Genomic DNA, 18,681 nt, shown 5'->3' with positions numbered 1-18,681 from the left:
CCCTCTTTTTAGTGGAGTCTTCAAGGGCAACTCACACACACCTCAGCACACTCATGTATCCAAAATGGCACACCAAGAGCCTACCATCCTTGCCCACCTCCCCACTCCTCGGCCCCTCCCCCACCACCCAAACTTGGCTCTGTCTCCAGCCTATTCAATCACCCCCTCAGTTAGGAACATGGAAAAATCTCTCCTGTAGTACAAAACAACACCTTTATTCAACAAAAGATGTTTGGTCAATACACCCCTTCCAAAGGTGTCGTCTGAGCTCTATAAAACCCTTATTATTTGGGACCTCACTAATTCAATATTTGTAATCTTTTCAAGAAGCTGTGCTGGGCTAGAGTATGATCTGGTTAGCAAACTTTTCTTCACTATGAAGTTGCAATTCATAAATTAATTAATTGCAAACAAGATTGTAGAAGGTGTGTTTAAACAATGTTTTCCAAGTTTCTCAGAAATCACAGAAACCCCAAAAGCAACCCAATAACTGACATGAAAATTACAGTCAACTCTTACCCTTTCTTTATGTAGATCCCTGAAAAACCTGAAAGATAGTCTTGCTAAATGGGGCAGGGATAAGATGCCCCATGCCACGGCCACCTCCCTTCAAAATACATAGTATTGCAGACGCACTCTCTGATTCTCCAAACTGCGCTGGTCCTCAGCTTCACTTCTTCTGTAGAAAAGCTTGTTTCTGCCAATCGGACATTCAGCAGAATGGTGGGTAGTGAAGCCCAAATTCCCTCTTGGGCTGAGCAATATTTAAGTTCAGGTTCTAGGAGGAGACCAGCAGGAGAGGGACTCCGGAGGGACCTCTGAGCTTGAAGACCCTTCCTTCCTTTCACAAAACTATTACTTTTCCCAGACAGAAATTCAGCCTGGCTGAAAAGTCTGAGGACAGCCTGCAGCCAGTCCAGACAAGCGCTCAGCCTACTGAGTCCTGGCTGCTTTTGATCTTGGCGTTTCCTGTGGTCCATCAAGGGAGAGAGGGGTGGGAAAGGCTGCAGTGGGGAGTGTCTGCCAACTTTAGAGTCTCCAAAGTGAAATCTGCCATTTCTTTCGAGAATCTTAGACTCCAGATTACAAAATGCCATGGGTTCAAGCTGCCCCAGTCTGTCTCAATTTAGGGATTAATTATTTTAAAATAACAAAGAGATTTCAATCTTCTGCACTTTTCCAGAGAACGCCTTTCATCCTGTTTGCAGAGCGGCTTCAGTGATATCCTATCGGGTCCCTGGGAGAGAGCAGAGACCCAGCAAAATGTGGAAGCTTCTGATCCACTGTACCTTGGCTTCCATCAGCCCCACTGGGGTGGATTCGGAGAATACCAGGCAGGGAGACCAGACAACCACTGCTCAGAACTGGCTTCCTAACTGGCTTCATTCATAGCTGACTTCTCTCCAAGCCCCCATTTCTCCTGCCACAAATGGAACATTCAGTTGGAAGGGATTGCAAATGGCTTTCAAGTTCTGCCCTAACACTGATCTTTTAGTAGAGGCTGCCTGGAGAGCTGTGCTGAGAAGGGTTTTGAGGGATCGTGGGAGAGAGAGAGCTGGGATCAATTAGCAATGTCTGCTGAGGGCACAGGAAGGAGAGCAGAGCCACGTTTCCTTGCCATATATTTCCCACCCCTGACATAGATCTCCAAAGTCCTCTTTGGCTCAGATCTTGCACAATTTTATGAGTCTTCTTTTCTGGGTTGTTTTCTTTGCCTTCCCTGAAGACCTATCTCGAGTGTCCCCACCCATTGGGAATTGACAGTGGTGACAGATAATTGCTTACAGGGTTTGGAGCGTGCCAGTTAGAGACCACCAAGATGAGAGGAGACCAGCTCTCCTCTGTGAGACTAGAAATAAGTCCCCAAAGGAGTCTTTCTCTATCAACACTGAACTGAAACCCACAGGGCATGAAGCATGGCCAGTGTGGATGACCAGATGCCAGGTTATCCACTAGGAGACAGATGTCAGATGTGGCCTCTATCTGCAGGGTTGAGGCATGGAGGACTGAGAAAGCCAAATGCCATCTGAAAAAAGGAAAAAGAATTTAGAGCAGAGGGCTGCTGGGAATAGGGGAGTCTCCCCATCTGTCAAGCAGAGATGATACAAATACCTCCTCCTAGAATGGGCATTGTGACAGTGCAGTGACATAATGCACACAAAGGGCTCAGCACTGAGCTTGGCACCAGTGCCTGATGCCCAATAAGAGCGATCCAGCGTCCACAGTATTATTATTCTCCAGGATCACCCTTTGGTGGCCTGGGGCCTAAGACATAAAATCTGTTCTGAAGCCAGCCCTCCCATCAGCAGGGCGGGGGCCTGCGATCTCACCACCAGGGCCCTGTTGACCAGTTCCAATAACATGATTAGTCATTTTTCATTCCGGAGATGTCTACCCATGGGTGGGTGCCTGTGTGCACGTGTGAGTGTGTATGTGCCTTCCAGAGCAGGGGAAAATCCATATTCTCTCTCTTCTGACCGAATTAATCAAATAAATCTTCTGTAAGGAGTTGCTAAATGAATCACAGATGGCTCTGCCCTTTTACAGGTTGCAGAAAGCACCCGTTACAGTTCTTTTAATTTATCAGAGGAAAAAAGATGCCCTTGTGTGCCCCTTCCCGTTTGCAATAATAATCAGAACCAGTCTATTTTCCAAGGGTCCGAGACTCATTTTCAAAAAATGTGTATCAATAGATGTAACAGCGGGAAGATTATTTTGCCAAGTTCCAGCCTCCAGCACAGCAAAGGTGCCCTGGCTGGGGAGAGCGTTTATAAAACCACATTTAATAAAAGAGAGTGTTATATTAAGTATGTTTGCTAGTGTATTTAAGCATATGGTTTCCATATCAGGCGTAAAGATGGCAAACACATGCTTTACCTTCGTTCTAACCTTTCCTCGAGACGTCCTTTCTAGGCGGTGGTGGGATAGGAGGATTCGGGGTGGGTGTGAGTGAGTGTGTGTTGTTTTGTTTTGCTTTTTACAACTCTGGCTCACATGGAAAAGCACTGAGGATTGTTCAGGAAAACATGAGAAGACTTTTCGCCTTTTCTATGTATGTAATTCGCCCAAGAAACATGCTTTGCTTACTTTCTTAAACTGTCCCAATGGTCTCCCATCTCTCCCTTGCCTCCTCCAAGGCGCTGGAGACTGGCTGACTTTACAGTGTGAATCCATTTCAGCTGCAAAGAACTTGAGCTCCTGGATTTTGAACGTGAACCCTTTGGAAAAGGGAGAGCTCTGAGGATGGTCACCCCCGGCTTTGTGTCCACAAGTCCTTGTTTACCAGCGAGCTATCCAACTCCAGCTCCCCAATTCGCCTGCCCAGAGATCTTTTCGTATTTGGGTTGGGTATCGGGAACTTTATCTTCTTCCATTAGGTCAGAGGCTGTGCGTGCTGTGGCCCTGCAGGTCTGGGATTCCCAGAAAGGCAGCCAGGAAAGGACTCCACAGCTCACCACCACCACCACCACCACCAAACAGTTTAAATAATCCCCCTGTTCTGAGACAATCTCGGAAGCCAAAATGCAAAACTAGGAAGGGGACTGGATGGGGGCAGCTGCAGCAAGGCCTCCCTGCCACCCCCACCAGCCCAAACAGATTTGCCTGAGCGAGTTATAAATCTACTGGTACCATTTCTTTTTCGTCACTTGCCTAATCCTGTGCCCTTCGTTTCATGTGCTGTAATTATTAACATCTGCTTTCTGAGCCTGGCCCGCATGGAGTTTGCAAAGGCAGTTTTCAGCCCAGAACAATGGTGACAGCTGTTTCATTTAGCCTAGGGCCAGCACTTCCTGTTCAGTCTACATCTGCCCTCCTGTGTCCAATTTCTGATTTGGGGTTTTCTGTTTTGTTTTCTGGCGTTTTTTTTTTTTTTTTTTTTTTTCCCCTTCATCTGACCTTACTATATGTTTAAGAAGAATTTCTAACTTAGCACTCCAGCTAGTATTTCTAGCACATATGCTTATTAGATTGGCGACAGGCAGAAACAGAGATAGGAGAAAACCAGGATTGTCTTCAGCAGCTAACACGGTGGAGGGTAGAGGCACAAAGTAGGGCTGACTAGGAACCCCCAGGGGACCAGGCTAAGGAAATTCCTGGGCCTTAAAAATCCAGGAACAGACTGACCTCTCTGGAAGCTAGACACAGGAAAAATGAGCTTAGCTCATCTGTCCCTTGGCCTCGGGTCATCTCCACAGCTTATTTGGTAAGAGGTCACCAAACATACCACTAAGGCAACTGTGTGTCTGGGTGGCCACCAACACACAGGGGCCCTTCTTTGGTAACCAAGTGAGCTCATCAGGTGGGGCAAGATTCAGAGGGCCCACATTCACTTTTTCCCACTGAGTCTCCAAGAGGGCAATACAAATCTTTCTAATTTGTACAGGGAGGTATATGGGATGGGGAGAGGAAGTACTGTAGATGGAAGAAAGGAAGCCAGGCTTAGATGATCTGCCTGGACCCCTTTACATATACAGCCGTGTGTGACTAAAGAGAATGTAGAAGGTGCCCTGATCCTGCCCTTCCATCCGCCCCACCTATAGCAATTCCATCCGATGCACGCCTGGGCTCCCCAGTTCGACTGGCACGAAGATACCAAGTTACCATCTGAGACCTCACCACAAGGGCTAGAGACTCCAGGATGTGTGAAAGCTGTCCTCAGGCAGTGATGGATATTTATGGCCAAAGAGGGCGAAACCCAGTCTTTGCCTGGAAAAGAACTGCAGAAACCTGGAAGTACCCTGTCAGCGCACACGGCACAACGTGGGAGCCCCTGACTGGCTGTGACCACCCATCCCGACATCCGAACTCTGTCTCTGCCTCTCGCGAGATCTCGAATGTGCGTTCGTACTTCTCGCGGGATCTCAGGGCATCAGGATTGAAGATTAAATGATGCCCGCCCTAATCCCTGAGCGCCAGGGACCTGAGATGCTGGGTCTGCGGTTGTAACCTGCTCAAGCTTGATGCTATCGACAGAGAAACAAGTGAAGGTAAATCTGTGTTGCTTCTAGGAGCTTGAGGCATTTTCACCAGCTCCGTACGAAATGTCACCTTCAACCCCAGACCCTCTCCGCCCTTCTCAGTGGCTCCCTGCGAAACAGCTCGGACCTCCACTCCCAGGTGGGGACAGTGAGGCAAGTTCAGGAGACCGCAGCCTGGCTGTTAGTACTTTAGACCCAGACCATGACCCATTCTTCTGGCTGCCAGGGAAGAGCTGAACCCAGCATTCTTGAGAAAAGAGTTTATGCTGACACGGGGCGTGGGGGATGTTGTTACAGGGGTTCCTGGCAGGTGGCCGAGGCTCCCATGTCTTTGCAGGGCAAATAGAGCTCAGGTGTGAAAGAGATGCAGCTGAGAGGGCCCTTCTCCCTCCCCACCATCTCTGCCAGATGTCAGGTGTACAAACTGGTGCATCCTGGACCGGAGGAGACCCATCACTCCCATCGCTTGGCTTGAGCCGGCGGGGTGGTGGTGGTGGTGGGGAGTGTCACAAAGGGCTGTCCCTAAATTCTGGAATCAAAGGAGCTGATGGTCCAAGGGAGGCTGGGGTTTGTGTCCCTTTGCCCTGCGGGGAGAACCTCTGGCACCCAGCTCTTCCGGGCCTGCCAACCCCACCCCCTTCCCTGCCCCCACTCACAGTCTCCTCGCCTCCTGGCCTCCCCCTTTCCCCCTTCCTTCTCTCTCTCACTCACTCCTTTTCTTCTTAAAGTTAATTGCAACTTTTTTCTCAGCGCCCTGATCTGGATAAGCCACATCTCATTAGAAAAAGATTTAGCTGGAGCCAAAGCAGGCTGGAGAAGGAATCCCTAATCAACAGAGAAAAGATTTGGGTGTAATTGCTCTCTCCCGCCATTCTCCCCCCTCCCTCCTCCAATCTTTCTCTGCTCATTAATCTGAAAAGAAAGTCGCAGTTAAACGTCCTGGTGTTCAAGTATCTGCTGCTGTGGCAAACAGACCTAAGTGCCTCGGGGTTTTCTTCTGTGGGGAGGGGCTGCACCGAGAGCTTGGGCCGCTGTGCGTAGGAGTAAAGCGTTTTTTGCTCTTGGGGGGATGTGTACGAAGACCTTGCTTGGGGGAGTAAAACTCTTTAGGGGATGTGTGTGTGTAAACTGCTTTGGTTGTGGGGACTTTGTGGGTGGGTGTATGAACCCTTTGGTTGTTGGGGTGTGTATGTGTGTGAAGCTCTTTGGTTATTGGTGTGTGTAAATGAAGTGCTTTGATTATTGAGTGGGTGTGTGAAGCTCTTTGATTATTGAGGGCTGTGTGTGTGTGTGTGTGTGTGTGTGTGTGTGTGTAGACCTTTGGTTGAGGGGGTAAAAGCTCTTGGTGTATGTGTGAATCGTGTTGGTTGTCGGGTACATGTGTGTTTGCGGGTGTGAGGTATGGTTGGAGGGGGTGTGGGAGGCAACCCTTCAGTTGTTGGTACAAGAAGATTGATGTGGTTTAGTTGTCAAGGGGTGCAGTGTTGCCCTCTTGGGTTGTTTGGGGGGTGGTGTGTGGTGACTTTATTTGTTATGTGCCTGTATATTCATTCACATGTGCTAGTAGCCCCTTCGATGTTGTCCTTTTGCCTCAATTAAATCCCAGCCAGTGCTTAAATGGGGACACATGGAAAATGAATTTAGGATCAAACCTTCTCCCCAGGTAGGGACCCCAGGTCTGCAAACGTCAAACAGTGAAACAACACGTCATTTTCATGTTCTTCCTTCAAAATTTGGAAATTTCTACAGTGGCCACGTACCTCTGTAATTGGTGGGGAGGGGGAGGATATTTTAATTAGTTTAGTTTTTATTGAAAAAGTACTGCCTGCTCAAAAAGAAGACAAGCTAGCTATACTACACTCTCCTGGTATAATGTGAGTATTAGAAGCATCTAGATAGTGAAAAGGTCACCTCTCTTGCACCCCTCACTTACTCCTCAGCCAACTTTTATTTAATTGTTATTTTTTATTGGAGTATAGTTGATTTGCAATGTTGTATTAATTTCAGGGGTACACAGCAAAGTGATTCAATCATATATACATATATATCCATTCTTTTTCAGATAGGTTATTACAAAATATTGAGTAGAGTTCCCTGTGCTGTACAGTAGGTCCTTGTTGATTATCTATTTTATATATAATAGTGTGTATATGTTAATCCCAACCCCCTAATTTATCCCTCCCCCCAACATTTCCCTTTGGTAACCATAAGTTTGTTTTTGAAGTCTGTGAGTCTATTTCAGTTTTGTAAATAAGTTCATTTGTATCTTGTAAATAAGTTCATTTGTATCTAAAGATTTCACATATAAGTGATATCATATATGTGTCTTTACCTGACTTACTTCACTTAGTATGATAATCTGTATGTCCATCCATGTTGCTGCAAATGGCATTTCCTTTTTTATGGCTGAGTACTATTCCATCGTATATATGTACCAAACATCTTCTTCATCCATGCATTCAGCACAATCCCTATCAAATTACCAGTGGCATTTTCATACTACTAGGACAAAAATTTTTTTAATTTGTATGGAAACAAAAGACCCCCAAATAGCCAAAGCATTCCTGAGAAAGAAAAACAAATCTGGAAGAATCAGGCTTCCTGACTTCAGACTCAGCCAACATCAGGAAGGAGCTGAGCTATTATCCTCTTCATAGATGGGGAGGTTGATGCTCAGAGAGGGTGGGTAACTTGCTGAAGTCACACAGCAGATGGCAGAGTCACAATTTGAACTCAGGCCAACTGAAGGCAGAGCTCTGGCCTTCAACCACTGTCTTCTAGAGGGAATTAAGGAACTGTCTGGGAACTGGTGAGGAAGGAAGAGGAGGTAGGTCCTACTGCTGTCAGAGCTGCTGGAGCACCCAGCCCCCTGTGTCTAAGTTGTCCCACCTACATTTCCCACTTGGTCTCATCCCGGGCTCATAAGTCCCTCCTTGTTCCCATCAGCCATCTTGCGCTGGCCCTCTCCCCTAAACCCCAGTGGCTGCTGCTGTCAGGAGCACCCAGGCAGATGGGGGCTCCCTTCCCCCATCCCAGCCCCTGAGGATGAAGTTCTCTGAGCACAGTGGGTGCACAGCTGCAGCCCTGACCCCAGAGAATCTTCACATGTAAGGACTGGCCACAGGAGTGGAGCTTCTTGGTAACGAGGGGGTTTCAGGTCAGGCCACAGGGTTGAGCGGGGTGTGGCCAGCTGCGATACTGAGCTGGAGAGAAGGGACAGTGTCCAGGTGATCAGGGTGGACACCCCAGGATCCCACCAGGCGGGGAGGACACAGTTCCTCCAGCTCTCCTGTTGCTTCACCCTCCCCTCCCCTCACCGTCCTCATTGGAGCTCGGTCTGTCATGCAATTGTTATGAACACTCCTGTCATACCAGGGGCAAAATGGACATGGATTTTCGCAGAGAACACAAAAATCCTGTTCGCGACGCTGAAGGGAGTGGATCTGGGAAAGGATTTTCAGAGTCACCCAGTGACCTTGTCAGAGCAAGGAGAGGCTGGGGATTTATCCCCTCCCACTGCCAAGCTAAAAGCAGACCCATCAGGGTCCCAGCAGATCATCTTCAGATGTACACGGTCTGCCACAGACAAGGTATAAATACATAGACTCTTAAAACATGGAGCCATGTGCTCAGAACATTTGTCAAGATCGAGAACAGTGGTGTTCAACTCAGCAGCCACTTGCCACATGTGAAACATGGCCAGTCCAAATTGAGACTTTCCATAGGCACAAAATACACACTGCATTTTTGAAGGTTTGGTATGAAATCAAATGTGAAGTATTCCCTTGTAATTAATCAACTCTATACAGTTGTGTACATTGTGGCCATACTACCCAAAGCAATCTACAGATTCAATGCATCCCTAGCAAATTACCCATGATATTTTCCACAGAACTAGAGCAAGCAATCCAAAAATTTATATGGAACCACAAAAGACCCAGAATTGCCAAAGCAATCCTGAGGAACAATAACCAAGCAGGAGGCATTAACTCTTCCAGACTTCAGGCAATACTACAAAGCCACAGCAATCAAGACAGTGTAGTACTTGTACCAAAACAGACAAACACAGACCAATGGAACAGAATAGAGAACCCAGAAATAAATCCAGACAACTATGGTCAATTAATCTTTGACAAAGGAGGCAAGAATACAAAATTGGAAAAAGTCTTTCCAGCAAGTGGTGCTGGGAAAGCTGGACAGCCACGTGTAAACCAATGAAACTGGAACACACCCTCACACCATGCACAAAAATAAACTCAAAATGGCTTAAAGACTTAAACCTAGGACAAGACACCATAAAATCCCTAGAAGAAAACATAAGCAAAACATTCTCTGACATCAACCTTACAGATGTTTTCTCAGGTCAGTCTCCCAAGGCAACAAAAATATAAGCAAAAATAAGCCAGTGGGACCTAATCAAACTGACAAGCTTTTGCACAGCAAAGGAAACCATAAAAAAAAAAAAAAAAGACAACCTATGGAATGGGAGAAAATAGTTCCAAATGATGCAACTGACAAGGGTTTAATCTCTAAAATATACAAACAACTTACACAACTCAACAGCAAAAAAGCCAACAACCCAATTGAAAAATGGGCAAAGTACCTCAATAGACGTTTCTCCAAAGAAGATATACAGATGGCCAACAGGCATATGAAAAAATGCTCAACATTGCTAATTATTAGAGAAATGCAAATCAAAACTACTGAGGTACCACCTCATACCTATCAGAATGGGCATCATTAACAAGTCAACAAAAAACAAATGCTCTAGAGGGTGTGGATAAAAGGGTACTATCCTCCTGCACTGTTGGTGGGAATGTAAATTGGTACAACCCTATGGAAAACAGTATGGCGGTACCTCAGAAAACTAAATATGGAACTATATGACCCAGCAGTCCCACTCTTGAGCATATATCTGGACAAAACTTTCCTTGAAAAAGATACATGTACCCATATGTTCATTGCAGCACCTCTCACAATAGCCAAGACATGGAAACAACGTAAATATACATCAACAGAGGAAAGGATTAAGAAGATGTTGTATATATACACAATGGAATACTACTCAGCCATAAAAAGAACAAAATAATGCCATTTGCAGCAACATGGATGGAACTAGAGACTCTCATACTAAGTGAAGTAAGTCAGAAAGAGAAAGACAAATACCATATGGTATCACTTATATCTGGAATCTAATATATGGCACAAATGAAGCTTTCCACAGAAGAGAAACTCATGGATTTGGAGAACAGACTTGTGGTTGCCAAGGGGGAGGGAGTGGGATGGACTGGGAGTCTGGGGTTAATAGATGAAAACTATTGCATTTGGAGTGGATAGGCAATGAGATCCTGCTGTATAGCACAGGGAAGTATACCTAGCCACTTGTGATGGAATATGATGGAGGATAATGTGAGGAAAAAGAATGTGTATATGTATTAGGTGTGTGTGTGACTGAGTCCCTTTGCTGTACAGTAGAAGTTGACAGAACACTGTAAATCAACTATAGTGGGAAAGGTAAAAATTATTAAAAGACAATTACGTACATTGCAATCAATTGCATATTGGTTAGATAGTGAAATAATATTTTGAATACATTGGGTTAAATGAAACGAATTACGAAAATTAATAATGGTGTGTGTGTGTCAAGTGCTTTGGTTCTCCTATTTCCTTTACCTTTATTTAATGTGGCTACTGGAAAATTTTAAATTACAACATCACTTGCTTTTGTGGCTTGTGTTATGTTTGTGTTGGACAGCACTGGCCTAGAATATAACATACCCTTTCATAAATACCGTTATCCCTGTTTTACCAATGAACAAGCCAGCTCAGGTTGAGTGGCTTGGCCAAGGCCACCAGCTGCAGAAGCCAGAATTCGCATTTTGAGAGTGAAGCCAGGATCTAGAGAGTCTACTGCTTGATGGAACTCCTAAAACAAGAGATGTGTCATTGTGACATGATCTTATACAGAACTGTTTAGTGCCAGCAAGGACTGAAGCACATTTGGAGTCTGGGGGAAATTAAAAGCCTGTGACTCAGGGATGAAGATCAGCTCCTGACACTAGCCAAGCATGATAAGCACAAGATAGCTCTTAGTGCATGGTGCTTGGGCAGGCTTCTGGGTTCCCCGTGTGAGCTTAGACCAGTCCCTTCTCCACTCTGATCCTCCACTTCTCTCTCTGAACAGGGGAGGCTGATTTAAATGTTCCCTGCTGTCCATCAGTGTCCACGGTGGATCTCAGCAGATTCCTCCCTCCCTCCCAGAGATTGAGAGTGAAATCAAGAGCAACTTGCTGGGTCCTTGCTGTGTCATCTGTGAGATGGAGATGAGAACAGTGTGGACTTTTGAGAGTTGCCCTGAGAATTAGTGAGAGAACACAAGGGGTACACGCAGCACATGCCTGGCACACAGGACGCACCCAATAAATGCTAACTCTCACTGTCAGCATACCTGTTAACCAGGTTGACCAGCTGGCTTAGATAGTTCTGGGTCAGCAGACTCAGATTGGCAAGCAGTATCTTCCTTGGTGCCTCCCCACTGACCTGACACACTCTTAACGCCGAATTCGATCCAATCCGGGATCACCTTGAGCTTGGCTTTTGAAAGGTTTGTTACCACTGCAACTTGATTCCCTGACTGCATGGGTAACAGAAACATCCAGGAAGAGTGCAACTTGGCAAGGGCCCAGAAGACAGTACTGCGGAAGGAGACTCAAGGTTCTTGTAATAGAGCATCTTCTGGACTGTTCAGAGGAAGAAGTGTTGTTAGTGTTATTTTTGTCCCTCCGTGGTATAGTGGTCAAATGTCACTTTTCCATCCTCTGGAGGAGTGATGCAGATCTGAGGCTGTTGGCTTTCTTCACCCATTTTTTCCCACCGTGGGAGGACTCTGACCTCAGTTCTTTTTTACAAGCTGCTTTCATTTTTTTTTTAAACCCCTGAATTGTGAGTAAACAGTCCCTGATAGTAGATAAAGGCTTTATCAGCTCTGCAGCTCACCTCCTACATCCAGCCTGTTTCTCATGAATACAAATCTGCCGTGGGGAGTAAGTTGAACTTGAATTTGTTGGGTTGTTATCTTGGATTTAATTGGGAGGAACCTTAAATTCAGAGTATAGGCTCCCAAGCTGTCTCTGGCGTTCATCCACCGCCATCTGCTGGGCAGTTCTGGTATGACAGGGTCTCTTTGGCTGGCAGGCTAAGAGATGAAGAGTCCTTGAGTCAATCAAAAAATATTCATCTGGCAGGACCTGGGTGCCAGGCATAGCTCTAGGCACCTGGGATTCATCAGTGGACAAAATAAATATTTCTGTTCTTCTGAAATTACATTTTTTTCAGGTGCTAATATTAAGGCAATCAAAAATAAAAATAATAAAGAAAGAATACCATATTTTACAAAGTGATTGGTGCATGGAAAAAAAAGTAGAACGTGGGAGGGGAATGGGCAGTGCTGACTGGGAAAGGTGAGTTGCAGTTTTAAATTTTCAGGGTCAGCCTCCCTGAGAAACTGACTTTCTAATGAAGGCTTGATGGAAATGAAGGATTCTGCCGTGGAGGAAGAGCCTAATGGGTGTGCAAAGGCAGTGGCATAGAAATGCGCTGTGTGCCTTTGGAGAACACCAAGCAGCCAGGATGGCCAGAGAGAGTGGGCCAGGGAAGAGGAATCAGAAGGGTGGTTGAAAAGAAGGAGAGGGGCTGACAGCGCAGGGTCTTGTAGGCCATCATAGAGGACTTTTTCTGTCTTGACTGGCTTAGGACACCATAGCCACAGTGCCACAGCCTGGGTGGCTCACACAACAGGCACTTACTTCTCACAATTCTAGAGTCTGGGAAGTCCACCTTCCAGGTGCCAGCCGACTCAGTTTCTGGTGAGGGGCCACTTCCCACTTGCAAAGGGCCAACTTCTCCTCACTCTGTGTCACATGGCCTCACCTCAGCTTCCTTCTGTCTTCTTCTTATAAAGCTACCAACCCCATCACGGGCGCCCCTTCCTCGTGACCTAATTTAACCCTAATTACCTCCCAAAGACTCTGTCTCCAGCTTCCATCACAGTAGGAGTGGGGGCTTCAACATATAAATGGGGGGGACACAAACATTCAGTCTGTGATATTGGCTTTTACTTCAGAGCTGTCATTCTAGAGAGGAAGCAAGGCTACAGCCCCACAGTGCTAAGACATCTGGGAAACACTCTCAAACCCACAACCGCTCTGGCAATTCCCTTCATTCAGTGAATCTATAAATAAGATGGGAAAAATGGAGACATGCCATGTGTGTCGAAGGTGGTGTGTGTGTGTGTGTTCACCCTGTGTGTGCATGGGCGTATGTGCAGATGGGTTTGATGTGGGTGTGAGTATGTGTGTGTAATGCTGAGCACTCACTGAGTGGTTGATGCATTATGCTTGAATTTTGGTGCCTCCTACAACAAAACAAAACAATTTGCTCCACAAGCCTGCTTTCTAAGCACCTGTTTACTAGGACAAGTGCGCCTTCTGCCAGAGCCCCTCACTTTTCCTTCCCCATCCAGCTCAGCCCCAGGAGCTGTAACTGGGAGGGCTCTGTCCTCGTGGCACATTGACATACAGCAGGCTGTACTGCCTCTTCCCTCAGTCCTGCGAATTCACCTGGATGTCTTTCCTTCTGCAATTTCTGCTTCCTACTTCCTTCTCAGGAGTGGAGCCCGCCCTTCACCCAGCCTCCCCTGGGGGGTGCACAGGGCTATGGCCCTGCCTGAAGGAGATCACTATCTCCTGGGTCGCCAAAGTCATGACTTAGACTTAAGGGCCCAGTGTAGAGAGATAAAAAGCACCACGTGAGATTTGGAGGCGAGATTGCGTGGCTTTAAATCCTGTATTTGCCACTTCCAGTCTCAAGGATTAGAGGAGAATTCTTTCACCTCTCTCTGCTCCAGTGGGAAAGTCAGTACCCATCTCGTGGCGTGCTTGGGGGGACTAACGGAATCCGTCATTTATGTCCCTGATTTCCTGAGCACCTACTATGTGCCAGGTGCTGCTCTGGAGTCACAGCAATGAAGTCTCATGGAGTGTATGTTCCAGCTGGTTGCAATATTAACTGGCACAAGACGTCAGACTTCCAAAGGCAGGTGTTCAAGTTTCTTAAGCACCTCCCCAGTATGCGCCCAGTTGTTAAAATTTTATGTGTGTGTGTTTGTGTATGTGTGTGTATGCACACACACACTTATGCATGCATATGCTTAGAGAATGGACGATTCCAAAGGATAGATACTGGAGATAGTGTTTAATAGCTTTTGTGTTTGTTTAAAAAGCACAAACCAGGCTATCTGAATATGTTTAACATGTATTTGGGTAGTAATACTATTAAAACATTTACCAAAAATAACATACGAACAATTTCAGGGTAATGTTCCCTGGTGAGAGAGAATGGAATATGGAATATAACGTGTTAGTTCTCAGGGTTTAGTTCGGGGTTTTAGAAAATCCCCAAAGCAAATATGTGGCAAAATAATAACTTCCATCGAATATTTTAGATGTATTGTTTCACTTACTAAACATAAATGTAAATTCTAAATCATGTGTGTTGTTTCTGTATTAAAGATCAGTAAACTGAGGCTCGGTGAATTATTACACCAAGCAGGAAGCTGGTAATTGAAACGTGTATCTGGATTTGAAGTCTTAGCTCATTTCATTAACCAATCTCCTGAGTATATGCTAAAGCATAGTTGTGTTCTATTTGCTAATATTTTGTTGAGGACTTACACATCTAAGTTCATGAAAGATTTTGGACTGTAGTTTTCTCTTTTTATTATTAAAAGAATTAGCAGCTGTAGGATCACAGCAAAATTGAGTGGAAAGTACAGAGAGTTCCCTTCGCCCTCAACCCGCCTCCAGCCTACCCCCCCCCGCAATTATCCACACTCCCCCCCAGAGTGGTACATTTGATATGATTGATAACCTACATAGACACATTGTTATTACCCAAGGTGCACACTTTACACTAAGGTTCACTCTTAGTATTGTATATTCTGTGGGGTCGGACACAGGTATAATGACATGTATCCACCACTGTAGTGTCGTACAGAGGAGTTTTACTGCCTTAAAGGTCCTCTGCCCTGCCTCTTCATTCCCTCCCTGTCACCCTTGGCAACTTCTCATCTTTTTACTGTCTCCATCGTTTGCCTTTCTAAGTGTGTCCTGTAGTTGGAATAGTACAATATGCAGCATTTTCAGATTGGCTTCTTCCACTTAGTAGTGTGCATTTAAGATTCCTCCATGTCTTTTCATTGCTTGATAGCGCATTTCTTTTTAGAGCTGAATAATATTCCTTTGTCTGGAATATTATTTATTCATTCGCCTATTGAAAGGTACCTTGGTTGAGTTCAAGTTTGGGTCACCATGAATACAGCTGCAGTAAACATCTGTAAGTTTTTGTGTGTATGTTGTCAGTGTTTGGATTTTGGCCATTTCAGTAGGTGTGTAGTGGTATCTCATTGTTTTAATTTGCATTTCTGTGATAGCATATGATATAGAGCATAGTTTCATAAATTTTTTTGTCGTCTGTGTATCATCTTTGGTGAGATCTGTTTTGATCTTTGGCCAGTTTTTAAATCAGATTGTTTTCTTATTATTGAGTATTAAGAATTCTTTGTGTATTTTGGGTAACAGTCCTTTATAAAATGTCTTTCACGGATATTTTCTCCTAGTCTGTAGCTTGTCTTATTTCTCTTGACATTGCCTTTCACTGAGCAGTTTTTAATTTTAATGAAGTTGAACTTATCAATTATTTCTTTATGGATGGTGCCTTTGGTGTTGTATCTAAAAAGTCTTTGCCATACCCAAGGTCATCTGAATTTTTTCCTGTGTCAATTTGCTCTTCTTTTTCTGGTTTTCTAATGTGGAAACTTAGATTATTGATTTTAGACATTTCTTCTTTTCTAATACAGGCATTCAGTGTTGTGACTTTCCCTCTAAGCACTGCTTTTACTGTATCCCACACATTTTGATAAATTGCATTTTCATTTAGTTAAAAATATTTTAAAATTTCTCTTGAGATTTCTTGCTTGACCCATGTGTTATTAATACTTTTTTTTTGGAATAAGTGTATTTTTTAATCTCCAAGGGTTTGGTGATTTCCCAGCTATCTGTCTATTGTTAATTTCTAGTTTAATTTCACCATAATCTGAAAGCAGGCATTGTATGATTTCCATTTCTTTTAAATTTGTTAAAGTGTGTTATATGGCCCAGAATATGGTCTTTCTTGGTGAATGTTCCATGTAAGTTTGAGAAGAATACGTATTCTGCTGTTATGAGATGAACTAGTCAATAAATGTCAATTATACCCAGTTGACTGAAGGTGCTGTTGACTTTATGTCCTTACTGGTTTTCTGCCTGCTAGATCTATTTCTGATAAAGGGGTATTAAAGTCTCCAACTATAACATTGGATTCTTCTTTTTCCCCTTACAGTTCTGTTTTTGCCTCTCGTATTTTGATACTCTGTTGTTAGGCACACACACACTAAGAATGATTATATCTTCTTGCAATGTCGACCCTTTTATCATTCTATGCCCCCTCTTTATCCCTGATGACTTTCCTTGCTCCGAAGTCTACTCTGTCTGAGATTAACATAGGTACTCCTCCTTTCCTTTGGTTAGTGTTAGCATGGTACATCTTTCTCCGTCCCTTTACATTTAATCCACATGTGTCTTTGTATTTAAAGTGAGTTTCTTGCAGACAACATATAGTTGGGTTCTTTTTCTCTTATTACTAGTTCTGACAATTCCTTTTAACTGGGATATCTGGACCACTGACATTTAAAGAGATTACTCATGTAATTGAATTAACATCTACCATGTATGTTAGGGTTTTCTATTTCTTATCCTTATTCTCTGTTTCTGTTTTTTGTCTTCCACAATTTTTTCAGCCTTTTGTGGTTTTAATTGAGCATTTTGTATGATTTCATTTTCTCCTTTCTTAGCACATCATTATACTTAAAAAAAAAAATTTTAGTTTTTGGCCCTAAGTTTGCAGTGCACTTTTACCACTACTCCAAGTCCTCTATTTTTCACACTATACCTCTTCACAGGTAATATAAGTACCTTATAATAACAACAAAAATAACATATAACAACAAAAACAAAATCCTAATTCTTCCCTGCCATCCCTTATGTCGGTACTTTCCTTCAATGTGCTTTTCCATAAGTACACATAAGTGTGTGTGTATGTTTATATACAATATAATACATTGCTCTTGTTTTGAACAAATTCTCTTAGCTCACTTAGGAATAAGAAAAAATAAAATTTTTTATTTTACCTTCGCTTATTCCTTCTCCTCTGCTCTTCCTTTCTTCATATAGATCTGACTTTCTTATCCGTCTCATCTTTCTTTCCTCTAAAAATCTTTTGACATTTCTGGAAAGGCGGGTCTACTGATAACAAATTCCCTCACATTTCATTTATCTGAGAAAGTTTGTTCGTTTTGGTATTTACCCTGCTTGATGTTCTCCGAGCTTCCTAGATCTGTGGTTTGGTGTCTGACATTAATTTGGAGAAGTTCCTAGTCATTGTTACTTCAAATATTATTTCTGGCTTTTTTTTTTTCTCCTCCTTCAGGTATTTCCATTACATGTATGTTATACCTTTTCTAGTTGTCACACAGTTCTCGGATATTTTGTCCTGTTTTTCCAGTCTTTTTTTTTTTTTTCCTCCTTTTTGCTTTTCAGTTCTAGATGTTTCTATTCAGATAGTCTTAAGTTCAGAGATTCTCTCCTCAGCCATGTCCAGACTATTAATAAGCCCATCAACGGCACTCTTCATTTCTGTTACAGTGTTTTTGATCTCCAGCATTTCTTTTTGACTCTTTCCTAGACTTTCCATCGCCCCACTTAAATGATCCATCTATTCTTACATGTTGTCTGCTTTTTCTATTAAAGCCCTTAACGTGTTAATCATAGTATTTTAAAATGCCTGATCTGATCATTTGAACATTCCTGCCATATATCTGACTGAGGTTTTGATGCTTGTTCAGTTTCTTTAAACTGCTTTTTGCCTTTTGTATGCCTTGTAGTAGCTTTCGAAACCGAGACATGATGTTGTAGGTAAAAGGAACTGCTCTAAATAGGCATTTAGTGATGTCGTGGTAAGACGTGGGGGGAGAGGGGCATTCTTTAGTCCTATGATTAGGTCTCAGTCTTTTGGTAAGACCATGCCCCTGGTCTGTGAACTTCACCAACGCATCTGCTCCTCTCCCCCAACTTTGGTGGGACAGGATGGCTAGAGGGACTGAAGCTGGTATTTTCATTCCTCCACGTGGAAGACTAAAGCAAACTGGAGCTGAGTACTTCTCTCTATGTAGGTGGATTAGACTCTGCTAAAACCCAATAAGTTAGTCTCTAGCAAATTGTTCTGCTTGTAAATGGAGGGCAGGCTTGTTAAAAACAGAATTCTCTGGCATTTTTCAATATGGTTCCTTTTCCCATCCCCCTTACTGGAAGCACAGGGGATTTTTCTCCAGTATTCACTGGTACATCCCCTGGAGATAAAACTCACAAAAATGTGGGGATCCCCTGTGACTGGGCTTGGTGGAGAGTTTAATTCACAGACTTGTCCACACCGAGCCTTCAACTACTTGTCAATTGCAGTTCAGGTTTTCCTACCCCTTCACTGGTTTCCACAGAGACTTCTGCTCATGGGTTTCTGCTTTGTTAAATTATAATTCTCTGTATCCTCTTGT

General features: G+C 44.0%; 1 protein-coding gene across 9 annotated transcripts in view; it reads left to right on the top strand.

Annotated features, from left to right (window-relative positions):
* The window catches only part of LOC110256768 (uncharacterized), a 130,140-nt gene that overhangs the window by 35,872 nt on the left and 75,587 nt on the right, over window positions 1-18,681 (top strand). For 3 of the 9 annotated variants that reach the window (XM_084995750.1, XM_084995748.1, XM_084995749.1), the window contains exon 2: window positions 4,542-4,988. The exons of 4 other annotated variants lie outside the window; for them this stretch is intronic. In XM_084995750.1, coding sequence (XP_084851876.1) covers window positions 4,962-4,988 — 27 coding nt within the window. In that variant the 5' untranslated portion in view covers window positions 4,542-4,961. Of the gene's footprint in view, window positions 1-4,541; window positions 4,989-18,681 lie in introns of those variants that run through there. 2 more of the 9 variants (XM_084995752.1, XM_084995753.1) reach the window with 1 other exon arrangement.

Source organism: Sus scrofa, chromosome 14, assembly GCF_054392235.1.
Source record: "Sus scrofa isolate SSC_HxYL_T2T_F1_AM1 chromosome 14, Sscrofa_HxYL_maternal_Yorkshire_Landrace_v2.0, whole genome shotgun sequence".
In the NCBI taxonomy this organism is placed as follows: Eukaryota; Metazoa; Chordata; class Mammalia; order Artiodactyla; family Suidae; genus Sus; species Sus scrofa.
This window is presented reverse-complemented; position numbering and strand designations above follow the sequence as displayed.